Source organism: Syngnathus typhle, linkage group LG10 (genome assembly GCF_033458585.1).
Source record: "Syngnathus typhle isolate RoL2023-S1 ecotype Sweden linkage group LG10, RoL_Styp_1.0, whole genome shotgun sequence".
In the NCBI taxonomy this organism is placed as follows: Eukaryota; Metazoa; Chordata; class Actinopteri; order Syngnathiformes; family Syngnathidae; genus Syngnathus; species Syngnathus typhle.
In genome coordinates, this window is record NC_083747.1 from 5,304,317 (window position 1) to 5,328,486 (window position 24,170).

The window sequence follows — 24,170 nt, forward strand, 5'->3', positions numbered from 1 at the left end:
AGGTCAACTCTTTGAAAGGTTGCACAAGGGGGCAATGACTCTTTTAAGGGAATAAATAAATAAATAACGTGGCACAGGAAGGTCACTAAAAAGGAGACCGGTTGAAGTGATGCTCATTAGAAGGATAAAAGTACAGGTGCAGCCACTTGGGAAGCATTTTGCTCAAATGTCAAAGGTCATTTTCCAGCATTGCACTTTCCATGAAGTTACCACCAGTCAATAAAGTAGGAATAGAAAATCTACTTCAACTGTAATAATTATTAACATTTGTGCAAACATGATTCAACTTCAACAAAGTTGTTTTTTTTTTTTGTGCGCGTGTCACTCTATATTTATTGTTCGATTTATGATCTAATTCTAATTAAGAACATTACCGAGTTCCAGCTGGAGTATAATTCTCGTATACTACCCTCATGGAAAGTTTCCATCTTCGTAAATTCCTGTAATCTTGCAACCCTTAGTTGGATCACATAAAAATCAAAGCAAAACTGATACTCTTGGCTCAGGCTTATAAAACAAATACAAGAGATGTTTAAAAAAACATGAGCTAAGGAAAAGATAAGCACAATATAAAAGGGGGGTAAATTTAATGATCCTAACAGCTTTTTATCAGCTACTTAAGCACGTGTGACCCTGATACCGGCAGTTCGATGTCAGTGACCTTGCAGTTGCTGAGTGAGGCTTCTACTATCTGGACTGAAAGCATGTGGTCTCTCGCCTTCACTACCAGGGGACTGATAAATTAAGCAGCCATCAAACTCGGCCTCAACATTGCTTCATATGCTTTTTTTTTTCTTCATCTGAGAAGGTCATACAGCCCAGGTATCAATTTACATTGTAAACACATGCTTCGGGGACAGGTTTATGGAAAGACAAGTGTTTGGGGATTGATTGGTCCAAGTCCTCCTTCAGACCCAAAGTGAAAGTGTGATCATGTAATCAAACACCGTGGGGTTAATGTACCTCTGAGGATGTAATTCTGGTAGTTCTGGTCAGCTTCAGCACCCACTTTGATCAGACAAGTCAGTCCCTCGGCCACCACAAACTCATGCACCAGATCTTTGTCATCCTAAAGAGGAGAGGAGAGAAGACATGTTAGCAAATTTGACATTAAACCAAACTAAATATTTGTCGCAGCTCATCCAAACAGCCTTGGAATGAAAAATAAAAACGTCATCACAACAATCATGTCTGTTAAATCAATGGTCCATAATGGCGTTTCAACTCAATGCTAACTGGTTGTTGCACTACTAGTTGCGCCGCGTGCTTGTCTCCCAACTCATTCACCACGACACAGCAAGATTTGCAATTGCAATGCAAAAATATTACTCTATTTCTAAATCGACTCATGCTTTGTATTTTGTTTTAGCTTTTAGATAGATACCCTTTCATATCATAACTTTACACACACCAGGTATTATTTTGAACCACACACACTAACAAAAACAATGCATAGTGAAACGTTTATCCGAGAATGTTATTGGACGTAAAAAGCATACCGTCACTGTCGGGTGAAATCCTCACGAGTGCAAAGTCACTACTTCTCAGTAAATTAAAAAAGAAAAAGTCATGTTGCTTGAGTTACCAAACACTTTTTTTGTTGCTACAATACATTGATTTTGCTATCATATAACTTTGCACAGCAAAACACTAGCTCAAAATCATGTGCAATCAGAGAAAAAATACTTTTTTTATTTTTGTTATTGATTGAATTGGTAGGACTGACAAGCCCCTGATGAGACAACAAGGCTTTATTAGCTCATAAAGGAAATGACAGTGATTACATCATTTTGCCAAACTCTTTTTAAAGGTTTTAGAGGCGTGAGTGATGTTATACATAAAACAATGACCTGCTAAGCAATGTGACAGGCAGAAAATAATATGGTTGATAAATTTCTTTCACCATTGAAGTATTATACTGTCACTCATCTTTTGTTGCGGGCCATATCGTAGTTTCCTTCGGACGGCCATTAGGAATGTCAATAGCTACAGAACAAACCCATGAATAAAGTTTTGAATTCTGAGATGAGTAAAAACTGCTGAAATATTTTAAAAAGATGAATACTAATAAAAATGACTAGCAGTATCTCAATTTGTCTTCACGGGCCACATAAAACAACATGGCGGGCCATATCTGGCCCCCGGGTCTTATATTTGACACCAAAGCAACTGAAACTGTAATTATATTATCTATTTTAAGCCTTTTTTTCAGCACAAGCAAAGTGATCCCTTACATCTTATTTGTTGTTCTGACAATTCCATCCGCAACGACAAAACCACCTGCAAGTCTCACCTGTCAGTAACATTGTTATTTAAAGCCCGACTGGAGCACGTTCTGATAAAGGCCAGCATTCAGATGGGAGCATGCAAGACAGCAGCCCAACACTATGGGGCCATCAAGGCTCCTTCTCTCCCCCTGTGGGGGTTCAACTGCTTCCATAAGAGCTTTACCATCGTGATTGTTACAACCATTGTGGAAGTGGAAGAAAGCAGCTGCGGAGAAGGGCGACTTACCTGAAAGATTTGCTTGAGGGAAAAAAGGGCTCTCCTCAGTTCTCTTCCAGTGGAGTTGTAGAGTTTTTCTGCATGAAGAGCAAAGGAGATAAATCAGTCACACATGTGGAATCTTCCCCTCCGATAATGTTGTCTCAAAGTAAATGATGAATAAATATGACAAATTTGTTTTATCCTACCCTAAATGAACCGCCTATGAATTGTGGTTTAAGTGTACTCACTTTGCCATGAATAAGAAATCACTCCATTGTGTCCAACTATTTTTTTTTTCCAATACCAGCAATTATTCCCGACGAGCTAAATGTGAAAAATATGCTGCGGGACGAAAAAGAAGAGGAGACGCCACATCTGTGCAGAATTAACCAGCAGTTTCCTGCTGACGTTGCTGAATCTGCAGCTTGCCATTATGCAAATTCATGGCAGAAACACCACAATGGCGAAGGAACAATCATGTCCTTAATCAGTTATGGAAACATGCTGAAAACTATGTGGGTCCTTCTTATGCTCGAGAACATTTCCTGCAACAACATTTTGGTCATCTGTCACCCTGCAAGCAGCTTGCACAGCTGCCAGAGAGTGGCAGTGTTGAGCATGTCGTCCCATCAATGCTCTTGAACGCTCTCTGACTCAGCAGAAGTGCTGCTGCAGATGCAGCAACTGTCTAATTTAACATCCGCTCTCTGTCTTCTTGATTATTTTGCTGTTTTTATTCGTAATGGATGCACATTTTAGGTATTGGATAGGTGCATGACTTTGCCAGCAAGGATTGATTGATCAGGCTCTCCTCACTCTCTGACACATGACTTATGCTGCATTGCAGAAACACACATATACACACACACATGCACATATGAGCGACTTATTTACAAACAGATGCTGCTAATCCCATTCTAAAGTGTGACAAACACACCCCATAGATGCATAGACTTTGGATGTTGAGCAAAAGGTTCTCATTCATTATTGTTGCTGGCCATTGCAGCAAGCGAGTAAATCCCTTTAGCGGATGAAGAGAGGGAGAAAGAGAGAGGATGTATGTTGCTTGCCAGTTCTGTAGGCACACATAGCCTACTTCCAGACACGGGAGCAGACAGAATAAGCGGGCAAAGTCTTTTAAGGTGCCTTTCCAGTTACACACAGGATTTTCCCACAGCATGTGTAGGCTCACTGATGCAACTATCTTGCAATATACCACTACATACTTTGTAAAAAGATGACTCCATGCAAAAGAAATAGGAACATCTTTCAAATGTACGTTCATCCTTATTAGCCCTTAGTGGATTGCTTGGTTTGCAAATAAATATTCAAATTTCAATGAAAAGTCAATGAATAATAACTGAATATCAGAGGGTATGGATATTTTCATTCCTTTTATATTTGATGTGTTTTGTGGAGCTCATATGATTCATAAGGTTCATTTTAAAGTCAAATGATCTTTCAAAAGGTAAAATTCCTAGAATGTGAAACAATCTTCTAAATGATGGTAGATTTGGAATACCTATCGAATTCATTTTCCAACAATACCCATTTTGTGAAGGGTTCAAAGGAAGCAGCCACGCCCCTTTTTGCAGGGAATATTAAAATTCGAGGGGTCATAGCTCCCAAATTGATCTGAAATTTGAAATTTAGTGTTTTATCATCAAAATAAACAAGTACAGAAAGTTTCATAAACATCAGTCAGTTTGGTTAAACCCACCGGATGTTCGTGGAATGACCTTTTTTTTTTTTTTACATAAGATAATATTGGATTTTTGCGTCCATTCAGTTCCATTCAACACTATACAATTTGAAAGTAAAATCTGAAAAAAATAAATGTCCTGTCAATGATCTAATAGTTCAGGCTTTGCAGGGTTAAGAAGTGGTTTAAGTCGCTTTTGGGTGTGATGATGCAGTAAATCATCTTGTAAGCATCTTATAAAGATTAACTACAAACTGTCAAGTCTGCTGTCTCAGCACCTTGAGCTCCATATTGTGTATGCAATTGCGTCCTTTCAGGTGTAGTGCACCAAAGTCACTCAGCAGCCGTTGTCCAATCTTAATCATCTTAAAAAAATGAAATGGTGGCATGATTGTCAACTGTGAGCTGAAATTGGACCATATGCGGTTGCTGAAATGGAACACCTCAAACTGTTCTCGTCCACTTCACAATCTTTCCCTGATTCTGATTTATGACAGGATGCTATTATGTGTAAGTGGATCAGAGCTGAGAATATTTGACACATTGAAATGGCTAATGAGGAAGGCCGTTTTTTTTATGGAAAATGTCACAGTCAGGCAACAGCATCCACAAACAATAAATCTGGAAGCTGATAAGCTTTGAAATAACGGAATGTGTTTTCTTTTTCTGCTACATTGTGTTAGCCACATGGCTAATCTTTCCAAAGCTGGCATATATGATCAATATAATTAATGATATTTGAACTTATCTTAAGACTGATCTTTTTATGTTTATCATTGATTTCAATATCTCAAAGTGAATTGTGACGCTCGAGGTGAAAATACAAAGGAAAATGACTTCCAATGGAACGTCTTTGCTTTCACTCTTGATTTTAAATCTGGAATATTTGACTGCTCTTCCTCAAAGACCCTAAATGTAAATCATCCAACAAATACCTGACACCCAGTCCTGCTTAACAAGTGACTGTGACCAGATCACAGGAAGACTCAATGACAGTGATGGATCAGCACCTGGCTTGACATTGACTAGGCTCCAGTAAATCCAGAAGCATGTTCCATCTTCCCGTAGCCATACAATCAAGACTTATTCTCTCCCTCTTAGCCCTTTATTCCGGATTGTAATAAAAGTGTCAGAAAGTTATTCCTTCCCGACACTAAATAAGGCACATCTGCAGGATCTTTTCCCTGTCCCTGTCCACCTTCCGATGAAGCTCTCAGAGGCCCGTCTCTAATGAGAAATAGCTCAGTGGAGATTAGTTCCATACCGTTTGGCACGATACACACCGAAGAGCTGGCGTTTTCCGAGCCGGGGACGAAACCACGGAGCTTATTCTTTCAGAGACCTCAACACTAGCAGCCATGTTTACCTGGAACCAGCTGAGACTTCCAACTACTTGCTGCATTTGTCAGGATTTTTTTTTTATTATTGAACCAATGCAAATCTTAGAATAAGAGCCCAAACAAATCTAAAGTGATAGCATATGTTTGAGACAGACAATATCATTTTGGCTTCATCTTTTGTAAGACTGCTTAAAACCATAAATTGAGCTGCATAATAAGCCTGAATCATTTACAGCTTTATGATTTATTCAATACATATTTTGATTTAATTGTAGGTTGAGGGTAATTATATGCTAGGAGTAAATCCTCATACCACAAAGAAAGATGCAGCCAAAAGAGAAAATAAGATGCTTTTTTTAATTTTTTTTTTTTTTTACTGAAATTGAAATTCTCTTTTCTTTTCCTTATAAGTAAAGGTGACATAATTTTTAACCTATAAACTTTCATTCAAGATAAAAAATACTATACTATATTACTATACTAGTTGAATAATTCCAGTTAAATTACAGTTGGCGATTCATCATGCCGGCCTTTTGTCCTTGAGAGCTGTGCTGCTTTTTCTGCTAACTGACTAACATAACATGCAAGCACTGAGAGTTGGGTTGTTTTTGGACTAGTCAGGGGAAATAAAATCCTCCATCCGTGTGATTATTTCTCAGAAGTTATATTCCAGCCACGGTAACATCAATAAACCTTTGTCTGTCCTCGTCGTTCATCTAAAGCAAAGATGAATCGTAACAATCGTCAATGGATGACGATATTTACCTTTGTGGGGGAGGTTGCCTACTGATTAAAATTGAGAAAAATAAATCAGTGTCCCTTATTAGAAAATTTCCCCTAAATACCCGGCGCTTCATTTTAAATAAGATTCAGACAGTTTTTATTTGTTATTTGCCTTTTTCGATGAACAACTCCATTGCACGCTAAACCACAGGATCAACAAGACAAACAAAAACATTGCCACATTTCTGCTGGTTTGAAGCTCTGGTAAAAATTCAGTTTCCCAGACTACAGAAAGAACAAAAAAACTCGATACAATCAATTTTTACGACTTTCCGACATTGACGTTCAGCACGCCAAGAATCACCCCCTTCAGCTTGACTTAAGGTGAATAAAGGGTCAATGAAAGCAGATTATAGCACTCAGGTGGAAATTATTTGGCAACAATGCAGGTAAAACTGATCTCACATTCCGTGTTTGATTTTGCACGTTAGGTAATACTTGGATTAAGAAAAACGCCTGCACGAATATGCACTTTCACTCTCACACATTGACAGGATGCTGAAAATGTGCACAAAGGAATAAAGACATTCATCAATTTGTTCCTGTTGCTTGGAAATGCTTTGCATGTTATGATGAAAGCCATGTGGTGATGATGGTTTAGATTAGAGAAAACTGAGCGGGGCCACACAGACTGAAGAAGCCTCTGTCACTGGAAGCCATAGGAAGGCCTCCCAGGACACACAGGGCGTGAAAGTCCAAGCACAGTAAAATCAGAGACATGGGGGAGAGATGAAAAGACCAAACAAGTCATAAACCGCAACATAATCTGATCATCAGCACAGCGCTAGCAGACCTTGCAAATATTGTCAGGAGACATTCTTGCCCAGATACAAATGTCCAAATAAACCACCATCGTTTCTTTAAATTCTACTTCCCTCACAGGTGTGCTATCGGTGGATTTGCTTAAAACATCACCGTGTCCAAAATCTCAAGTGAGCGGGGTACCCGAGGTTGACATCTGATCCCTCCTGGCCCATTTGATGCAAAGACATACCACAGCCAAGTTCATATAAACACCAAACTTGCCCCACAGAGCTCAACAGCACCCATTGTGCCCAAGTGGAAATTGGATTGTGGTGTTTATTGACGTGTTTACATCCGACATATGGTCAAAGTTTAGTTTTGTGTCAGTCACGTTAATTCGGCAGCAGTGACATTTGTCTTTGAGTATCCTTTTCTTCAACGAGTCCTTATTAGGAGGTTGTTGGTGCTTGACGGGCACGGCAGGCTGAAGCTCTATTGCTTTGCCGGTGTAATATGTACGTTAACCGCCCGTCAAGATGTTATCTGATGCTTGACTTGGTTCTGCGCAGAGATGCGTGACAACAAAGCTAATACGAGGACGGACAAAAATTTCATTAAGATCTGCCGGGCAAATGAATCATTACCCCTCCCCCTTTTCTTTCCTCTGTTTTGATTTGATGTAGCCCACTGCCCTCCATTCACGTCCTCAGCAGGGTTTCCCCACACTAAGCACCACTGACACAGATACTGACTAAAGGCATGCAAGCATTCAGCGCATCAGACAAAGGCCTGACACACATAAAAAAAAAAAAAGCTAGCGGATCAACGTTCGCGGCCGGTCCGATTGGGGGTAGTGGCCGTCTGTCAGGTCCAGCTGTACCACAACTAAATCAAATCAACTAATGCGTTCAAAAAGTTGTGGTAACCTAACCACCTCCAGATGATAGTCGTGAACTTTATTTCTGTAACTGTGTCGGGTAAACTACAAGTTCATTGGAGCCAACAGGTCCTCGTATTGTGCAGAAATATCAGATGTATGCATCCATTTAGCTCTTTAACCAATAAAAGAGGCTGACAAAGTAATTGACAGGAGTTTCAAATTAAGATCAACAATTAAAACTGTTTTGTTACACAGAATCAAATTTAATTTCAAGTCATTTTGTTGGGGAAGAAAAAAAAACATTTCTCTTCTTGGCTGCCTCGCTGACTGTCTTGGCTCGCTACAAATGTCAACCACCTGACACGTGGGGGGGAAGCACCACTGCGTAGCATCTAATGGACACTCACATTTCATATTTATAGCGGCACTTGCAATATCTTCTGTACCTTAACGGAAAATTAAATACAACCTGTGCCAAAGCGAAGAACACCCAAGTTTTACGTGTCGCACGTCAGTGCACAATTACGCACAAGATACGTCAACATCGATATGTTCTCAGGTGCGAGGTAATATCTCTTTTCTTGGCTCTGTGCAGTTAAAGCCATTAGCTTTGATCCAGCCACCACTGACAACAGTCACCCAACAAGCCGACTCATGACTTTGTTTTCATAGTGTGTAAACCACCCCCCTCTGCAAGTCTTTACGGTGAAAGGTTTTGCAAATATTCCTCGGAAGACATTCGGTGATAAATGAGCATCATTAGAAATTCTCTGACGGTTAACCGCAGATGTAAAACGAGGTATTCGAGTTATTCCGAGCGCATAATATGCCATCTTGAGCTATCGCTACAATCTTGGCCTTGCATGGATGCCTTGTCATGTCGCATTCCTTGGCCTTGGCACCGGCTTGGCTATGCTAAGCTGGTGTGAAGTGCTGTGTGACTGCTGACAGGTGGCAGAGTCTGAGAAAGGGTCAGATTAGCAGCTACCAGAGACACCTTATGAGAAAAGGCTTGCGAGAATAGCTTAACGCAATTACACAGACGGGAAAGCCTTGCTTGGATTGACCTATTCTTCATTCCACTGAACACAGAACAAGTAGAACCAAATCAACATTTCCAACGACCAGACTTTTGTGTCAACAGGTTCACCAAACTGGAACCATCAGGTTCCATCAGCAGTTTTTTTTTTGCCTGCTGTCTTTAAAAGTCGATATCTGATGCCATAAAAAAAACGATCGAAAAGTAGCAATTGAATCCTTTTGGAAAGATTTCTGTGCATATGAGAGAGGAAATCAGAGCTTACATACTTTTCGAGGTGTGGTGACATACCTGCATCCTAACAAACATGTCTAAGCATTAAAAAATAAAATGGAAATATTTTGGACAACCCCCATTAAGAGCTAGTCATGCATCCAAAGAGCGTGACATTGTCAAGGTGGGGGGGGGACTGATCATAATGCCTACAGCCCCTGTGGTTTGTGATAAAAAATAAATAAAAATAAAGGTATACTGACTCACAGCATTGCAGATTCCACCGTCTTCGTGCAAGGTAAAATGACGTGATTTCGCCACTTATTTCGCCAAAGTCAGTCACGGTATTCACATTTGCAAAGATTATGGTCCAAAAGTATGTCAACAAAAACCACTGCAATGCAAGACATTCGTGGAATGAAGTTGACAACTGGTGCACACACACACAACCCCGTTTTAATTTGTGTTTTTTTTTGTGTCTCTAACAGAGATTAGAAATTCCTGGCAGCAGAGGTGAGGGCATATGGGACTAACAACGTTGCACAAGACATTTATAATTCATCAGCATTAGCATTGCAAAGATGATATGGGATTATCTTTAAATATTTCTTTTGCAAAATCAGTCTCTAGATGACAATCTCTCAAACCAAGAGAGGAGTTAACAGGCTTAACTATCCCTCCAAGGGGAAGGGGAAAAAGACATCCAGACTTTGATCTCGACTCGGCAGGGGGTAAACTTTTTACGCATGGCTGCAACAATGGGTACATATACCGGAAAGAAAAGGCAATCTGGCAATCTTGTATAACGTCAGCGAATGAAGCAGATTAGGTTGGATTATAGAAATGTATCAATGTGTCAGAAATGATTACAAAAATGAATGTTGAATGCTTCAGACAGCCGTAAAAGCCAAAGTCTGCTTTACCCCATATAGAGAAAACGACATACGACCCATCCTAAACCCTAACCCTAGACTAAACCTAAATCCTAAACCCGATCCAAAACATCTTTTGTTAATCATTACCCATTTCAGCACTTTACTACCTGCTGTACTTACGTCAACGTTATGCCCTTTCGGGTCACACTTGGGTTTCTGACAGCTGGAGCAAATAAAGGTTGGCTTGCTTCCTCACCCCTAAATGAACAGGCCCCAAATTTGTTTGGAACCAAACCAAGACCACCGAGAAGACTTGGTTCGGTTGGCAACTGGTGCCCGAGTTTGATTAGTGTGTCGACACCTGACCAAATCAAGTAAGAGAAAAAACAAGCAAATGTTCGATTTAAACGGTAAGCCCTCAGTTTCATGAATTATTCACCAGGAATTTAAGGAAAATGAGAAAAAAAATGTTTATGTGAGCGCACGCAGCTGCCCTGCATAATTACAGCATAACAAGTTTAGACAACGAGGACCGAGCACACTGGCACCACTTTCTGACTGGTCCATGTTTTTGCATTTAGGTACTTCATTTTTCCAGTACTCCCCCTTCCTTTCTATCTCTCCCTCCTCGATCCTGTCTTGACCCTTTGCCAATTTTACCAAACCTTTCAGGCACAGCTGGTAGTGGTTGTGAGGAATACCAGTGCAATCCCTTCTAAGTGTTTTTGCAAAAAGTATTTTTCGTGACATTTATATTTCAATATTAATAAGGAAAATTATTCTAGCTCCTCTCATATCTGCTTTGAAAAGAAATCTGGTTTGGTACACAGCCCCGAATCTGCAAATGGAATACAAAATAGCTCAAACCACAAAAAAGATTCCTGGCGATCAGCAGCAGGGGGTATTAGTGCTATTGCTCTTGATTGTATCGCTCGCTTGCCCACTTCCATGTCCTCACCAGACCTTCACCGAGAAACTAAGGAAATATTCGCTTGCCAACTCTGTGCAAAACATTTCCTTTGCTGTGGCTCACCTCATTTTCAAATTAAATGTCTTTGAACATGTATGGCAGATTTCTTCTCAAAAAGTTGAAGAAAAAAAAAAAGGTTTACAATTCAAGATTTTCATTCAACTGCTTGTTTATTCTATCAAATAAACACTATATGTATATTTTTTTTGTTCTTATGTCTCCTTGTCAATGAGTGAATTGGAAATGATTTGCGAGTGAGTTTGAAATGAGTAAAACAATCACATTTAAATATCTTCAAGTTGTTGAAAAGTGTGTCAGAATCACTTGATTCTGACCCATCCCAGATAAATGGAACTCTGGAAACTTTTGACCAAGGCAGCTGGCTTCCATAAAGTCCTCAAAGCCGCCATTGCACTCTTTGTAGAAGCCGCAGGATTTAGTTAACAGACAACACAATCTCTCTATATTCTAAATATGACATGATTGGAGCAAGAAAGTTAGATAAGCAGCACAAAACCATTACAGATTTACAAACACAAGAAATGTTTGGACTGAGAACAACAATGAACAGTGAGATTTGCATAATGCATGATGGGCACAATAGAGGAAATTTTGCTCACTGACTTAAACAAACGTTGAAAGTTTGTTAATGGGAACCAGAGGTGGATACGGACTTGTTTGTTTACATGTCAAGGTAATGGACCTCCTATTTTATTTGTTCTCGTTTCAATGTTTCTGTTATGTTTGATCACAAGAGTTGAGGATTTAATTGCCAAATGTATCATTGCTTTTGTACTTTTTCCATGATTGACTAGCTAAGAAGTCGAAGACAGCAAGTTTAAAATGAAAGGTTAAGACGCTTTGGACCAACGTTTAGTTCGGTCTGCTCAATTTTCAGATGACTGGATGGTTTTAAAAGATTATGTTTTATGAAAGAGAAAATCCAATTCTATCTTTGGTAGAAATTGCATGATGTGGTTTGTTTTGGCCGTTTCCAAGTTTGTTTGCGGCATATTGTCATTTCTAACTGTAGTACTATTTTTTTAACTTTCTTGAACACTTGGATGACGGTTAAGAATGCGAAAATACTCGAACACGTTTTATTCCCCCATTATTTCTTATGGGAACATTTATTTCGGACTTCCACTGAGACTGATCAAACTTCATGATGCTTACTCATTTTTTTATCTGGTTTTATTTGTGCACTAAAAACCCTAAAAGGCCCTACACGTGGCGGCCTGTGTAATATTACCTGGAAAAATAATGAGTATGCGCAGCTCTGCTCCTGAATTTAATGGTTTCCTCCATGCTTGACCGGATCCACTCCTCCACCTTGTTTCATTAAAACTGCCCTGGTTCTTTTAGAACAAATAACACCCTGATAGATATACTACCCCTTTAAAAATAATTTGTGAAGAAGGAAAATGGACTACAAATCTATTGGCAATTATTAACTCCGCAATGACGAGACCGAGAAATCCCTGGTGTAGTTTTCCCCACTTGAAGAGGAGGTTTCTGCCACTGGATACTTTCCACTTCAGAAAGTCACCTTTGACCCCCTGATATCAACAACGCCTAGAGCCTGACTGCTTCATCAAGTGCTAATTGCCCCTTTAGAAAAATACACCATGTTTTGGGATCCGTAGGGGGCAAGTCTTTCGATTGCTTGTCATTTGTAACTGATGAGTTTAAGCTTTGTGAAGATGCTGCATTGTGTGGAATTGTTGACTGACCTGCCCAGACAGACAGGAAAATTAAATATTTCTTTTAAAACGACCGGAATTGATGGTGGCCATAGTGTTTTGCAAAATAGTCTTGTTTAAGATGCATATTTGTCAGTGCTTATTTAACCAGCAATATTAGGTGCACTGCAAATATTAGATTTTGACATTGTGATGTATCTTCTGGGATGAGACAGCCAAGGCATTTCCTGAGAGGCATCACACCAAATGTTGGATCCAGAGAATGCAGGGATTGTACTTTTTCCACATTTATATCTTGATTTGGTGCTTCCACACTGGGTGGATAATATAAAATAGGTAGAGTGTGCTGGACAGACATCTTCAGAAATAAATCCTGGTTAACCGACTGGGCGATTTGATTTATTTGTGCTTTATTTAGAAAACTCTCTCTTAATAATCTGGCATGAATTTGCAAATATTCCTCACAGTGTTGTTTTTCAATTTGAGATACATAGTTGGTGTTTTGCGTGTACTTTTGAAGTGTGTCAAAACAATCAGCTGGAGCAAGCATGGTGTATTATTCACAACCTCCCATACAGTGTTTCCTCGGTTAACCACTGACCTCAATCGTGGTTTTTTTTTTGTTTTTTTTACCCTCTCAGCTAATGTTAACACAACCACAAAGCATCTCTTTATAAATGGGCTTCCCCGAAATAAACATTTACACAAATATAAAGACAACTGTCTCCCATGCTGTTTGTCTCAAATGTGAATAACTGCAGGATTTGTGGAAGCTTTGTGGGAGTTTGGACTTAAAGCATGTTTTTTGGTTGTTCAATAGGAAAGCTGGAGGGGGTGACAGCCGCAGATCTGGTTGGAAGAGCCAACTGTGGTCCATTCTCACACTGGCCAACGAACCATCAACTGACACATTTTCTTAGTGACCCGCTCAAAACACAGAGTACATTTATCTTCTCTTTGTTTCGATGACATGCGCAAAACCAAAACAAGCTGACGAGATGTCCTTGTTTCATTTTAGAACATCACCAGAAGAAGAAGATCTCATCCTGCCCACCCTCAAGGGGATAGAAACGGACTAAAATAAAACCAGATCATCTGTCTGGCTAATCACGAGGATGTATTTGACCACTGTGGCTAAAGGTTGAAATTAGACAATGTATGGCAACAGTCATAACTAAAGAATAACAATACGTATTTGTTAAGATTATACGCTTTACAAGTCTCACAAGACTTGGAGGAGGAAAAAGTCTTGTGAATCCTTGTTGTGGACAGAAACCATAATAATGTGTGTGCATCCCAGAAATTTGAAACCGCAAAGGCAGAACAAACAAGAGAGTAGGAAATATACTGGCATCACATTTAGACCACAAACAAGCCCAAAAAAATGAATTATTTTTTAACTGAATTTGAAAGACCACTTTAAGCGTCAAGTCTAATCTCCTATTCTATTCCGCAAACCATGTCACGTGACAGAAAAACATTAAAATATCTTTATTGATTGCATATTATGATTTTATTGGTGTACATGGGGTAAGAAATAATTAGGTGCTTTCAGGTTAATTTGTTTCTAGCTGGCACACCCTCAAAACAATTCTCAACTTGCTCATTGATTTAAAGCTGTACACAAAAGTGCAAGTAATTTGAAATAATCTCTGTCTATGTCAAAACATTTTGGATCAGATCCTTGGAAAACCAACAGCTTACTTGGTCTTACATTCTGATAGCTTTAGTCTTGTTAATTTAGTGAGATTTGTACATTGCGTGTCTGTGTACGGAACAGGTGTCAAACTCAAGGCCCGGGGGCCAGATACGGCCCGCCACATCATTTGATGTGGCCCGCGAAGACAAATTGTGCATCAAATTTGTGTGTCATTACTAGAATTGCAAATTGAAGATAGCGAAGACGCTTTTAATAATATCCTTTTTTTTTAAATATTCGACCAGTTTTTACTCGTCTGATTTGAAAACGAGTTATTTGTCAGTTTGTTTTGTAGCTTTTACTGTATATAATATGAGGTGCTCATACATTTATTTGGCTTGACAGTCATAATGGCCCTCCGAAAGAAGCTATGACTACAATGCGGCCCGCGAAAAACCACCACTGGTGTACGGTATGACTAATGTCACTGGTTTGGAGACATGGAAGGTCAAAAAGGCACAACGAAAATGGATTGACGCTTCTTACCTGAAGACTTTATAATTTCTCAACTAATGGACAGTCTAATCTCAGAACAAAACCATACGTGGTTCAGTATAAAAACATACTCATCATTTGAGTACGTTTGATTTGAATAAGACTCTGGGTCGTCCGTGTCTGGTATTGACGTTAACATAGAGCACATTTCTAGACGGACATCTGGCGTTTGCCGTTTGCATATGTTCACAAAGTGAAAGCTGTCTATCCCCAGAACACATGTGGGTTAGATCAGAAAATAAATGAACACCACTGCGACACGGCCACCAGCTGACCAGTTTAGGGGTTAGGCTAAATATACATTCAAGCACATGTAAAACGGTGAGATCAAAATATAGTATGTAACATTTGAAATGTGAGGCCCCCGAGCTAAAGTCTCTAAACAGAAACCTTCTTTAAATAGAAATAAATGACAATGTTTTCTTAATCATATTCAGGTCACTCGGTATCGCGCTTTATATAGCCGAGATTATCGACAAATGAGAATGATTATTTTAAGGATGAGGGAGGATCAAGTAACAAACCAAAGTAGTCGTGTGATGACAGTAAGAATAATCTGTCAGACTTTGGGTGTTGGTCAAAACACATTAGTCGAGTCAGGAAAAAGTGATTTGGTATTTTGGTCTGCTGAAACAAAAATTGTTTATATAAGGGAAAGAAATTGTGTGTAAGGTGTTTATTTGTGTATGGCATGATGATAACATACCCCCTTCAGTTGAACGTATCCAATTATAGTCCACGTCCGACAGAACCGGTGTCATAATAATCCAAAGAATACGTTATAATAACACCTTCAATTTCAAATGGGTTTTTATCTGGTAGCAAAAAGATTGTTTGTTGAAATAGTTTGAAATCCTATTCCAATAAAGGCCGCCTAAAAGCTTTTTGTTTCTGTTAATGCTACATTAAACCAGAACCTTCCGTTTGCCAAGTCAGGAAGTGAGCATGTTCCTCTGGTGGAGACAAACATCCGCAGAGATTCAAAACTTCGGCGGGGTGCTAATTTGTCACGCTCTGCGCAACATGTTCGATGTATATGAGACTATTCAATCTCCCGCTGGCTCTCTGAGCTAATCATGAAGAGCGATGTCGATGGACGGAATGAAATGGATTCCTGCATTAAGTGGATGAGGCCCTCCTCACTATGGGACTTGAGTAGCAATATACTTCACATATGGAGCTCTTTCTTCCCACATCCCTCAGAAACCCCCGAACACAAGTGTGCCTCAAGCAATGCCCGATCGTGGACTGTCACCGGACCAATCAAAACCCTCCTCCTGTCCCTTCACGGAGTCTATTCACACGGAATAACAACTAACGCTTTCTTCGGCTCGTCTCAATCGGCTGCACTACGCTCTCTTTGTCATTCAATGCAATAGCGAGCCCAGGATGTGTTAGCTGACACTGGACTTCTCGCTCCCGCTTTCTGTGGACTCGACACTTTCCAAAGATAACACTAGCCAAAGATTTCCACTCGCGAGCAGGCCGAGGCACTGCTGAGGCAGCCTTCCTGATGGGGAACAGACCAAAAACAGCTCAAGACCTGTCCCGCAGACCCAAATCCAGCCACATGATATTCTTAAATTATCCGGGTCGAAATCGGGCACTATCAGGTACCACTAGTAACACACACGATAACGTTGTAGTGCCTTGGTGTAAGATGCTAACAAATTAGACTTCACAGTTTCCTCTCTGCTTTTGTTTTTTGGATAAAATAATCAAAGCGGCCAACAGAAACATGTCCAGAAGCAAATCAAAGAGGCCCTCATTCTTCTTGTTCATGCCGCAACAGCATACAAGCATCAGTGAAAAACAAAAAAGATGGAAGGCAAGGGTCTAAGGCTCATCGTATTGCAGGTCCTCACATAATACCTGTTGCAGGCAGACATATGTGGATGATATTTTCTATTAAGCAAGAAGTCAAATGAGAATTCCGGCTGGTGTCTGCAGCAGGAGCGAGCCAGCGTGGCCTGGCCGTGTGCAGAGTCACGCACCGCATGACATCTTAGAGGGGGGAACATTCCGACGTGTGTTTCACACTGCTTTGGAAAACCACCTTTCCCAATTTAGAAACAGGGGGCACAAAAAAAAAAAAGCGGTTTGGTTTAAAATATTAATGCGGCAAATTAATATAAAAGCGAACCATAAAAGACAATATATGAGACATTTCCCAGACACATCATGGAACGATATTCTTTCATTTAAGAACTTTCCACAGGAAGGTAAGACTGAATTCCACTTGACGTTAATCTTGGAGCTGTTCAAAGAGGCTCGGTTCATGTTTTAAAAGACACACCGCAGGGTTACTCAAATATTTCCTCTCCGACAATGCTCTTAAATTCAACATCAAGTGGCAGGGGGCAGACGGGATTTAAATTCAGTTGCAGTTTACAGGAATTGTCATTGTGTCCATAAATTACTCCATGACAGGACGTGGTCACTTCTCGTCAGTACAGAAACGTTCCGTTTCCGACAAATTCACGGTCACTTATTCAGAGGATGCCCGGCCGACAGAGTCAGGCAGGGAGTGCGTGCGAATGTGAGAAAGTGTTAAACAAAACCTTTATGACCCCTACTTGGTCAACCCATGTGTAGGAGGGGATAGTATTATCCTGGTGAGCTTTGCAGGGGGTCCTCCAGGTGGCTCACAGGTTTAGCTGAGGTTAAGCCCGGTTGACCTTGTCTCTCGGCTGTCTGAGAGACCAAAGATACAAAGCCTGTCAAGGAATTGATGGCAGCTGACGTTGAAATGTCGTGCTCTCTGGAATAATACAATTACATTCAAGTCAATCCTATTTCTATATCCCTTATCCCTTAACTCATTTTTGTCACGGGCTGCATTGTAGTCATAGTTTCCTTCGGATGGGCATTATGACGCCTTATATCATATACAGTATAGGCTAAAAACTGTTCAATATATTTTTTTAAATGAATGCTAATAAAAATTGTGAGCATTTTTCTATTTTTTACCAGTGCAGACAATTTGTAGTTTTAGTATTGACACATGAAGTCTTTGCGGGCCAAATAAAATGATATGGCGGGCCGAATCTGGCCCCCGGGCCTTGAGTTTGACACCCATACCTTATCCTGTTCAGGGTTGCTCCAACCAGGAGGCTATCCCAGCTCAGAGAGAGCCACAGTCAGACTACACCCTGGACTGGCTGCCAGTCAATCACAGGGCCAAAAAAAAAGAAGCAATTCATAAAAACACTCCAATGCGACCAATCCATGCTTTCAAAGTAAAGGTTGTAATGTTTGTCATTTCCCAAGCAGAAATCTAAAACTGTGACTCTGTTGTTTATATTCTCAGCAAAATAATATGTTTAGACTTGAATCTGTATAATTCTTAGTTTAATAGCCCAACTTTGATCAGCTCTATTTTCACTTTAGGGGTACACACAAGTGACAATGCGCAAACGAAATTGCAGTGCTGACCAAATAAACAAAGTTTGAGTGCAGACAATTGCAACTGCTTCTTCAGTAAAGGAAAAAAAGAGTGTGTCTAAGCATGTCACATTGGCTCGGAAGGACTGGGGGAGGAGGCAGCCGGTGTCATGTTCAATACTTTATAAGCTTAAGTAGCTGACTGCTGCAAACTGTAGACTGTTACTAATAACGTCAAGTCAGGAAAAAGACTTGGCGTTATCGAGCCATGTAAGATTTCCAGTTGATGACAAGCAAAATAATCTTCTGTGGGTTTATTAACAAATCAAACAAAAGACTCCTGCTGCAACACGCTCCACAAAAAGTCAGTCAAATGTTAAAAATGTGCTATTGGTTACCATCAAAATAATACATTGTGTCATTATTCCTGTACCGCAAGGTTAAAAGGTTTAATTTTAGGACGGTCGCTGTCAAACTTTTTACAAACAGCTTTCTAAGCATGGCCATATTGACAACATTAAATATATGTGTTCATTAGTTGTTGTTGTTGTTTTTGGGAGGGGAGCCATTTGGTGTACACCAGTTGGCGACGCTAGAGCTAAAAGATATAATTACGAGCAGACAACACATACTTTTTCCATGCACGACACTCTTCCAGCACAGCTGCTCCTGCCTCGCTCAGTCAACTGCATTGAGCTGCATAAATGGAAAGTTGGCGCAAGTACGGTACTCATCCATAGTTCATGATGACACTACTAAATATTTTAGTGTACGGTAGTGTGATCCATGATTTTTTTTTTTTTTTTTTTTCCTTTTGGATAATAATAAAAAAGTCAATTTCTGGATGGTTTTAAGAACAAGTCAGTTTTGGAGAAATTAGTATAATCGAGAAAATGAAAGAGGGAAATTGAAATGAAAAGGGAAATTTCAGAAAAAACGTGCTATTTTTGAGGGGAAAAAATGCCAGAATTTCTAGAAAGAAAAAAAAAACAGCGATATAATTGAAATAATGAATTAATTACATTTTTGTGTGGCAACTAATCCAAAATAAAACTTCATCTGGGATTTCACGGTTGAACACAAGGGATTCTCCACAGAACAGAAAGAGCAAGAAGTTTAATTGAACGTAGACTTGCGGAGACAGGGAGACAAAAATGTATTCAGGCTTGCATACAAAACATCTACACAAAACAGTTTAACGCATCATTTGTTGTATTATAATGATGCTTAGATGAGCACAGAGCATCCCACCATATGCAGATGAAGTGTCTTTTCTCCTCCACCACGCACATAGCCATCAAATTGAAGTATTCCTTTGAACTACCCTCCCACATGTCTACTTGCGTAGTCGACATTTTGCTAACCAGCAGTTGAGACAGGCATCGCCAGCAACGCTGACCAGCAGATTAAGTGTGGTCTCCCCTGATGCTCCTGCAATTCATGCCGCTGCCTCCTCTCTTTCCTTCTATCTATGGCCCTTTTCATTTGCTTTTGGGCAAGATACAAAACTTCTCTAATCGTGTCTTGCTAAGGCCGCTTCAAGTGGTCCACTTAAGACCCATGGACTGGTGCTTGAGTTCCTTATTGAAGCTCCCGTGGTGATTGAAAGAAGACAAGTGGAATGTGTTTCAACTATTTTGATGCAGGTCTGGATCTTAATTGCTTTGGCTTCTTTGACATTGAGATTTTTTTCCAAAGAAAATGTGAATCTTAAAAAAAAGAATTCATGTACTGTTTACACTTTACTGCCGGTGATGCCATTGGAGATCATCTCGCTATTGTTTGACCTTCTAGTTGTAGACATCTGAGTGCTAGGAAAGGCATGATACACTTTTATATATTTTATTCTCCAGCAACCTCATTCACCTCATGTTCTTTATGCTGGGAAAAGAATGACAGCCCTGGCAAAGAGCTGAGCGAATAACACCAAAAAGGATATTATGTTTCATTATAGGCTCTGCAATATAAATATTATTTATCCCACTCCTGGCTTGCACTTGAAGCTTACATCACCTCTAAAAATAACAGTTATAGTTCTGTCTTGGCCTTGGACATATTTGCTGTTAATAAATTGAAACGAATACTCGGTATACCCACTATTGTTTTTTTTTTGTCAGTGGCGCTCGAAGTTTTGTAGAAAATAGTCGACATGGATAGACCAGAACTTCTAGCAAGAGGCGGTAAAAGTGTCTACAAAATCAAAGACCCTAAAAGTTATAAAGCCGTAACAGACTCCGGCATGGGTGGCAGTAATGCACACCAAAAGTTACTTGCCAGCTGCTTATAACAACAGAAGAAGAAAACTTGCCGTCTGGTTTAATGGAGTATCCATCATTGCTGAGAATTTCAGTGCTATGCCAGCTAAATAAAATGTGACACTGAGTCATGACTTGACCACCAATAGCTCCAGAGATGATTAAGCACAGTCAAGACGGTGCCATGGAAGAGAAGCCAGTACATGTTAACTGCGAGTAGGTTGACTACCTTGACCAGTCTCCTACAACAGATTGTCTTTGCTCCACTGTATTGTTGACGTTATCAAACAATTTTTTATTTCACAGCTCAGTGACGCAATGAGAAGAAAAATAGAATCAATAGTCCACCCCATTAAATCCCTTCTCCAAAGAAGTGTGAATGGTCTTAAAGAAGCACAGTTCATTTCCACCTCATGTGTCTTCGGGGGCATTCCTGGGTTTTAAGGCATCCATGTCGGACTTGTGACAAGCCGTGTGGATAAGATTGCCACATCCTTAAACCTGTGGCAATTTTTCCAGATGATGTCAGACTCAACATTGGATCAATCTTAGCACGTAAATGTGACAACAATCTAATAAATCCCCCTTTGGGAGCCAAACAGCAATGTAAATGATTCAAAGCTAGCCAGATGAGGCAACATCACTTGATCCAAAGTTAGAGAAGAAATAACAACGGCGCTACACAAAAGACTGCATGAATGACTTTGGTATTACGACAAACAGAAAATATGTTTTGGGGTCTTATTAGGCTTATTGTTTGGATCGATGCAGAACGGGAAATTGACATTTCCTTAGACAGTGGCCACCATTGAAGCTGAAGGAAAGAAATGTAAGGTAGGATGTGGAATGGAATTCAATGTCACACTGGGATTTGGCTGAAGGCCAATTGCCTACTAAACTAGCAGTCATGGTTTTTACTATACTGACACTTCTTTTCAGTTTGTATTGTAAAGCCAACCATAAATCTTAGTGTAAAACTCAGGCATGACGAATAGTAAATCTTTTCAATCTATATTTTTTCTGTGGCCTACCATCATGGATGCCATAAGTACAGTTCTGTACCAGAAATGGTCAGCTCAAGTATTTCTTTATAAGCAATGCAGCCCAAAAAAGCTGTGACATAAAATTGTATCCATTTTCTATTGTGACCGTTTTGTAGAAGCCACATGAAAAGCTAGTTTGCATAGTCGATCGAATGTTTAAAAATCATTATTTGTCCAGCGCTACTACTTTTTCATCCTGGCATGAAGGATGCAGCGAGTGGGTGGACACTGGTCGTTTACAGAAGCACTCAAGCCTTCGCTCAATAGCACCACAAACCCTGACATTAAAATCCGATCAACTATATTTTGCAGAATTAAAATATACGTTGGTTGAAGCAAAACAAACCACTCTGATGTTTTTCCCAGTGAGCCGACAGTTGTTTAAAGCGTGCGGCCGCTGAGGTTACACACCTGTCCACTTCAACACGGAATGAACCAGTCTCGCGGCTGGAACATGGACCGTGCCATCCCACCCATGTGTCATGATCGAGGGTTATTTTAACCAGCTATAGTCAGGTTTATGCTCAGTTTCACGTGATTGGCAGCTTTGGCTTAATGTAGGTTATTCTAAGGGAATTTAAATTGGAGTTAGAGCAGAGCCGAATTGGTTCCAAACGGTCGCCGGACGTTCAGCAGACGTTTGCCTGTACTTATGGGAATTTTGAACATGATTAAAATTCTCTTTACTTAAACTGCTGGAGAATGTCTGCCGAACATTTTGCGAACATCTGCGAAATTGAACAAAGTCTGAACGCAACATTCGCTGACTTTGGAAACACTCGCAATTGTTTGCTGATCATTGCGATAGAGGCTCAAGTGTCACTGAGCAGTTACAAAACAAATGAACAATTTACAATCCATCTCCATTTTTTTTCTACAAGCCACATGGAGACACAAGCCAGATTCAGCGCCTACTGATCCGAAGCACATGGTAGTAAACAGAACCAAACTTCACGGTGGAGAAGTGGCTTAAGATGTCCAAAATGTTAACAACCTTGTCTCTGGGTCAGTCTTACTTGTTCACCCCCCTCCTCTCCACAGCCAAAAAACTCAAATCTCTCTTTGGAGTGAAATGCAGACAGCTCTCTTCTCTTTGGATGGGTGAGGAACAGTGCTGAGGGGCCTTTCAACTGGAACCAGATGGTTTCTTAAAAGCCGCATGCCTTTGTATGAGTGTGTGAGAACATGAGCATGTGATGGTCCTCAGACAAATCACTCTTGTCCTGGCCTTGTGCTGGATGCAAAATTGCAAAAGTCTGAAAATTAATTTTCCCCCTAAAGAGAACATGTTTTGGTTCCAAGGGCACTGAGACAAGAGGGACAAAAAAAAAAATCCAGTATCGCAGCTTAAAAAAGAAGCACACACCAAGGCTGTGCTGTTATCGCACAGCACGGGGCTGTTGGGCGAGTGGCCATACAGACAGAATACAAAAACAGTCAAGGGAAAAAGTGCGAAGTGAGTGATACGAGCGATCCCTCCACTGATTTGAGGAGCAAAACTTGGTCGCTCTGAGACATTGGCTGCCTCACATTTCCCCTCTCTGGCACTAAACTGTTTGGGTTGGCCTCCAAGGGTGTCTGTAATCCCATTTTGGGTCTCTTAGAGCAAAGTTGAAGAGATAGACCATTTCATCTTTCACCGAGTCCCCAAGGTGCCATGTGATATGCGTGTTTTGAAACTATTGTGCGCCTGCTCGCTTGCATGCTCCGGTCGCAGAGAAATTTGATGCGACTACCTGATAAAGACTTTAAAAAAAAAAAAAGAATTATGCAATATCAACCTCACCTTGCTAAAAACATGTATATGACAGAGATGTCATCAATTCTTCCACTTATTCAATTGTTAACTCAGTCTTGGTCCCCGATCAAAACAATGTCAGATTTTTCAAATCTGAAAAAACGTTTATGGGCATCTTCACAGCTGGTGTTGTCTTTTTAGGTGCCCACAAAAATCAACAAATTTAGCACCAGTCTGGCACCGTTTGTGGAAAACACTGGATTTTCTCCTCCAGAGTCAATTGCCCGACATTATCCTAAACTGGACTTTAAAACAAATCTTCACCCTCAAAGTCCTTTGAAGCGTCGCTGTTGACGTCATCTAAAATGACTCCAAATGTCCTCACTAAAATGGTTCAGAACTTAAATTGGTTACATATAATCATGCGCATAAACAAACCGTTAAAAAGTATGAAAAAGGCCACATTTCACAATACGCAAAGATTCTCTGTCCGCATGGTTTGCTGGGGAATAATAAAAGAAAATGCCCAGTTCGTCGAATCCCATTTTAGTGTCATTGTCAGCTGGAGTTTCCAGTTGTCAACATGAAGATCAAAACTATCTATTTGACTAAATTATAGTCTGAAGAGCAACGTGAGCGAGTCATCAGTGAATCATGTCTTGAGCTGGGATTCTGAGAGGTTGTAAAGAACAAGGCAGATAATCCACTTCGAATATGGATGTCGCTCTTTAGTCGGGATCAGCATGTTGACAGATAAACTGCACTTAAAGAGAGAATGGCAACATATTTAGCTTTTTTTTTTTTTTTTTACATGTGAGGA

The 24,170-nt window shown here is 40.1% G+C and overlaps 1 protein-coding gene across 3 annotated transcripts in view; it reads right to left on the reverse strand.

Moving 5' to 3' along the window:
* The window catches only part of fhod3b (formin homology 2 domain containing 3b), a 59,118-nt gene that overhangs the window by 23,509 nt on the left and 11,439 nt on the right, over positions 1-24,170 (reverse strand). For all 3 annotated transcript variants that reach the window (XM_061289279.1, XM_061289280.1, XM_061289278.1), the window contains 2 exons: positions 2,515-2,582; positions 964-1,069 (listed from right to left, as the gene is read on the reverse strand). In XM_061289279.1, the coding sequence (XP_061145263.1) occupies positions 964-1,069; positions 2,515-2,582 (174 nt within the window). The remainder of the gene's footprint in view (positions 1-963; positions 1,070-2,514; positions 2,583-24,170) is intronic.